Source organism: Drosophila innubila, unplaced genomic scaffold (genome assembly GCF_004354385.1).
Source record: "Drosophila innubila isolate TH190305 unplaced genomic scaffold, UK_Dinn_1.0 113_U_U, whole genome shotgun sequence".
In the NCBI taxonomy this organism is placed as follows: domain Eukaryota; kingdom Metazoa; phylum Arthropoda; class Insecta; order Diptera; family Drosophilidae; genus Drosophila; species Drosophila innubila.
In genome coordinates, this window is record NW_022995423.1 from 1 (window position 1) to 1,882 (window position 1,882).

The 1,882-nt window shown below is 36.0% G+C and overlaps 1 protein-coding gene across 1 annotated transcript; it reads right to left on the minus strand.

Annotated features, from left to right (window-relative positions):
* Positions 1-148: 148 nt before the first annotated feature.
* On the minus strand, positions 149-589 carry LOC117793187. Its single transcript, XM_034633480.1, has one exon. The coding sequence runs from the start codon at positions 439-441 to the stop codon at positions 163-165; it is 279 nt and encodes a 92-aa protein (XP_034489371.1). The 5' UTR covers positions 442-589; the 3' UTR covers positions 149-162.
* Positions 590-1,882: the final 1,293 nt, after the last annotated feature.

Consider the following 1,882-nt stretch of genomic DNA (forward strand, 5'->3'; position numbering starts at 1 on the left):
AAATTAGGTAACTTAAAATGTATTTTATGCCATTTTATTATATTTAAAAAAAAATTTAAATTAAATAAAATATATAAATTTTTATCAATTCTATCAACATTTATTTTGACAGTTGACAGGAATGTTTGTTTTCTTTTAAAGTTACTGATTTGATAATTTGCTCTACTCACCAATAGTTATGTTGAAGGGTCCCTTGGGCACCAGACGCAAGCCGCCAAACTTAACGTCCGCCTTGAATTGTCCGCCAGCCTTAAGTTTGGGCAACTCCACGCCCAATTTGATGATAAAGTCGCTGTTCGTGAAATTGGATTGGACACTGTTGACCTTTAACCCACTGATGCCAAAAATTTCCATATTTTTGATTAGTAGACCACCCTGGACTCCATCGTTAGAATACCGAAAGATGCCGCGCTGATACATGTATGGATCAATTGAGCCCATGTTGAACTCCGAGAGACGCGAGTTTCTCAGCTTCGGTACAATCAAGTGGAAGAGTCCACGTATGCACTCATCCAATCCCGGTGAGCTGAGACTGCAGGCGGCGTTGCCTACACTGGATGTTAATGGTGTAACTGTAGCGAAAGTTTAAATGGAGATTAGTTTTGACCGATTAAGTCAGGGCCAGGCTAACGGCATGCGTATTAAGCTCAGTCAGGCATGCATCATTGCGCATAACGCTTTTCGTGGCATGCAACCAAGCGTGGCCAAAGTTCATGTGTCGTGTTAACAGCATTTTTCTTTAGCTTTGACATTCAAATTGGAGCTGCCTGTCGTTAATGCCTTTGCGTGTGAGTTGACTTATGTCAGGTAGACAGGTGACAATGACGCGCCGAAGTCAAGATCTCCCCTAAGGGCGAGAAGGTTGGAGCTTGTCGAATTAATTTTCCCCCCTCAACGGAAATATATGCATTTAGTATTCCATTTAGCATTGACGTCAAAAACATAAACTTATATAAATGAAAGTAATGAATGTGTTTAATGAACTAATCTGGGACTGCATAGCGTAAACTTGTTTGTTATTGCTTGACACTTGAACTGAAATAAGTTTTAAACTAGTTTTGTGCAGTCAATAACGGGCTTAATTGCAGACCAAGGACAGTCTGTCAAAATTATATTTTTAACCTTATTTTCTTATTTTCGAAATAGATATATTGACTACTTAATTAATTATTAGTCACATTTACATTCATTCAGAAAAATAAAAGTTATATTTTGTCAGAGTCGTTGACACTGCCCTCTACGAAGTGCTGTTATAAAAAAAGTATAAAAAAAGAAGCCACTAAAAAACAAATTGTGCGTAGAAACATTTCCTCCAAAGACTATTAAATAATTTATGTTATTTACTGTGTAATTATTTTTCTTAGTAAGAGAATGTTTTTGATTTCTATCAAAGGTTATTTTATTTCCGCCTTAATATAGAGTTGACGAACAAGTGCAAATGTTAAAAACAAAATCATAAAGTGATTCTTCAAATAACATTCAAGCCAAGGCAACCTTCTAAGCGGAAAATAATTAATGGTTGCAATTACGTTTAATACACTTCAACTTTATTATAGAAAATTGCCCCTAGTCTAAGGCATTTATAATGGCTAATTACGGACGACAAAAAAGTCGAGAGATAGCTTTAATTTACATACACCTCGAGATGCTTTAAAGCAATTTGAAAGTCTGTAAAGTGTGTGCCGAATTTAAAGCGCTTGTGTGCTTAACTTTACATTTTTCATTGTATCGTTGACAAGTTCAATGTCAAAGGTGAACTCATAACACATAAAAAAAAAAAACAACATTTTTGCTGTCAACACTTGTGGAGCTTTTATTTTTTTTGGGCGATTCGTGCAAATTTCACACGTTGGCTGCAGGCGTTGAAGTGAAGTTTGTTGCC

What these genes read in the sequence shown, in the direction of transcription:
- LOC117793187 (XM_034633480.1), bottom strand. Translation starts at nt 441, where the DNA reads ATGGGCTCAATTGATCCATACATGTATCAGCGCGGCATCTTTCGGTAT.